We start from the raw sequence: 2421 nt of genomic DNA on the forward strand, positions 1-2421 counted from the left end.
CTGTGGGGGGGAGCAGAGCCACAGTCCATGTGGGCAGGGTGTGTGGCAGCTCCCTTCCCCCACAGGCTCCATCCAGAGGGGGAGGTTTGCCCTGTCCCGTGCTGCTCTGGCTCTGCTGACACCCCTGCCCTCCACAGGTGGGCGAGATCAGCCGGCTGCTGCCCCCCGCACGGCCCGGGAAAGACGAGCTGCTGCTGCTCGCCCTCAGGGTGAGGATCCTGTGGCTCTTCGACAGACTGCGTGGATGCCTCAGCTTCCCTTCTAATGAGCAACGGGACAAAATTAAGCCTCAAGGATACCTTACCGGACTGACTTCAAAGATCTTGCAGCTTTGCACAACTTCTGACATAAGTGATGAGCTACACAGCTGGGTCAGGGCAACAGTAAATGCTCCAGTCTGAGCAGCCCGTGCGTCAGTGCCTCGCTCCCGAGCAACCCCTCTGCTGTCTCCTGGCAGAAACCAACCCAGGCTGAAAGTCATTTCAGCCTGTGGCTGTGGCAGAAAGACAAAAGCAAACAGAGCCCAGCTAAGTGACAGCCTGTGACAGGTGCACGGGGTTTGCTCAGGCCAGCAGCTGGGCCTGCTGCAGGTACCAGACACAGCTGGTCCCCAAAAAGCCCAGTTTGTCCCAGGCAGTCAAAGGTCACTGTCCTGGTGATGTCTGCAAGGATGCTGGGGACAGAGGCTGCTGGGTCAGCCTGCAAAGCAGGTGGGTGAGGAGCAGTCCCTGGCAGCAGCTCATGGGTGGTGGTGCCATGCCAAGGCTCTGCTGTACCAGGCACTGGTGCTTCCCTCCCAGGGTGGGTTGGGTGGCCATGGGAGCAGCATGGGTGATGTGGTGGGCACAGACTCCTCATGAACTAGGTGCTGCAGGCTGGCCCCCACCCCTGCTCCCAATGGTTTGGATGTTTGAAGCCAGGGGCTTCACCTGGCCCTTTGTCCTGCACCTGAGCAGCTTTGCAAGGTGGCTCCGGATGTCTTTGCTGTACAGGGCGTAGATGAGGGGGTTGATGAGTGAGTTGGTCTCACCCAACAGGAACAAGGCATCCTTGAGTGGGCCGGCCAGGCTGCAGGAGCTGCAGGCAGCCTGCACGATGCCCCCCACCAGGTAGGGGCCCCAGGAGAGGCTGAAGCCAACCAGGATGAGCAGCACGGTCCGCAGCGCCTTGAGGTGCGGCCGGCGGGCGCAGATGTGCCGGAGCCGCGCGTGCTGCCGGCAGGCGACGCGGCCCACCCAGGCGTGCAGGCCCACCAGCACCAGCAGGGACGGGGCGAAGACGCCGAAGCAGAGAGTGTAGAGGTACTCGCTCTTGGCCACGTACAGGAGCCCGCAGTAACCCGTGTAGTTGCCTTGCTGGAGGGAGGGCAGGATCAGGGGCAGGTGCCCAAAAAGGAGGGAGATCATCCAGAGGACAACCAGGGAGAGGACCAGGGGTGTTCTGCTCAGGAGGGTGGGATAGGAGAGCGGCAGCGTCACCGCCAGGTACCTGTCCAGGGAGATGAGGAGCAGGGTCAGGATGGAGCCGATGCAAGGTGTCATGCTCACGGCCACGTGCAGCAGGCAGAAGGACTTGTTGTGGCTAAAGCCCCCGTCAAGGATGTCGTCCAGCGCCTCGGGGATGCACATCACGCCCACCAGCAGGTCGGCAGTGGCCAGGTTGAGTATGTAGGCATAGCTGGTGCTTGGCTGCCTCCTCATCAGCTGGCAGACGGCCACCATCACCAGCAGGTTGGCTGGGAGGATGAGGCAGCTCAGGAGGGAGTGCAGCACTGCGCACAGGAGCTTGACCATCTTCCCAGGCGAGGAGGGTGGAAAGGGGTGCCCAAGGAAAGTTGGCCCCCGCGTGGAAAAACGCCACCATGAGGTGACCTGTAGCTGAGCTGAGGGATGGGACAGAAGTGCCTCAGACCTTCCAGCTGCAGACTGAGGCCAGGAGTGCCCAAGTCAGTCCTTTAAGGGACACTTTGTCCATGCCAGGAGACCTCTGGGACCTTCCCAGCTGCTGTGTGTTGCTGATGGTTTTTCCAGGGCCTTTGCCCTCTCTCCTACCGTCCGATTTTGCCTGCAGGGATGCTCCAAGATACAGATCCAGAGTCCCCTCCTGCACTCAGCAGGAGCAGTGCAGTCCCCACGGCTGGCAGGGCAGCCCCAGAGCTCCGTTCCTCATCGCAGCTTCACCAAAGCCCAGCAGCAGCCTGCGGGACGGGGATGCTCCTCCCAGCCAGCACCGCCCCCGCCCCGCACCGCGCGGGGACAACCCCGCTCCTCGGGCACTGCCTCCTGGAACAGGGGGTGCGGGGCCACGGGCTGTGCCAGGACACCTCACCGCCTCCAGCCCAGGGAAAGGGGGAACGGCAAAGGAAGCACTTCCTCGGGACCAGGGCAGCCAAGGCACGGCCGGGCAGAGCCAGTTTTTCCT

At 62.6% G+C, this 2421-nt stretch overlaps 1 protein-coding gene across 1 annotated transcript in view; it reads right to left on the reverse strand.

Annotated features, from left to right (window-relative positions):
- Positions 1 to 1793, reverse strand: part of LOC104395075 (glucose-dependent insulinotropic receptor-like) — a 2464-nt gene extending 671 nt beyond the window's left edge. Inside the window, exon 1 of the mRNA XM_010004744.1 lies at positions 949 to 1793. Coding sequence (XP_010003046.1) covers positions 949 to 1793 — 845 coding nt within the window. The remainder of the gene's footprint in view (positions 1 to 948) is intronic.
- Positions 1794 to 2421: the final 628 nt, after the last annotated feature.

This window comes from Chaetura pelagica, unplaced genomic scaffold (genome assembly GCF_000747805.2).
Source record: "Chaetura pelagica isolate M959 unplaced genomic scaffold, ChaPel_1.0 scaffold829, whole genome shotgun sequence".
Lineage (NCBI taxonomy): Eukaryota > Metazoa > Chordata > Aves > Apodiformes > Apodidae > Chaetura > Chaetura pelagica.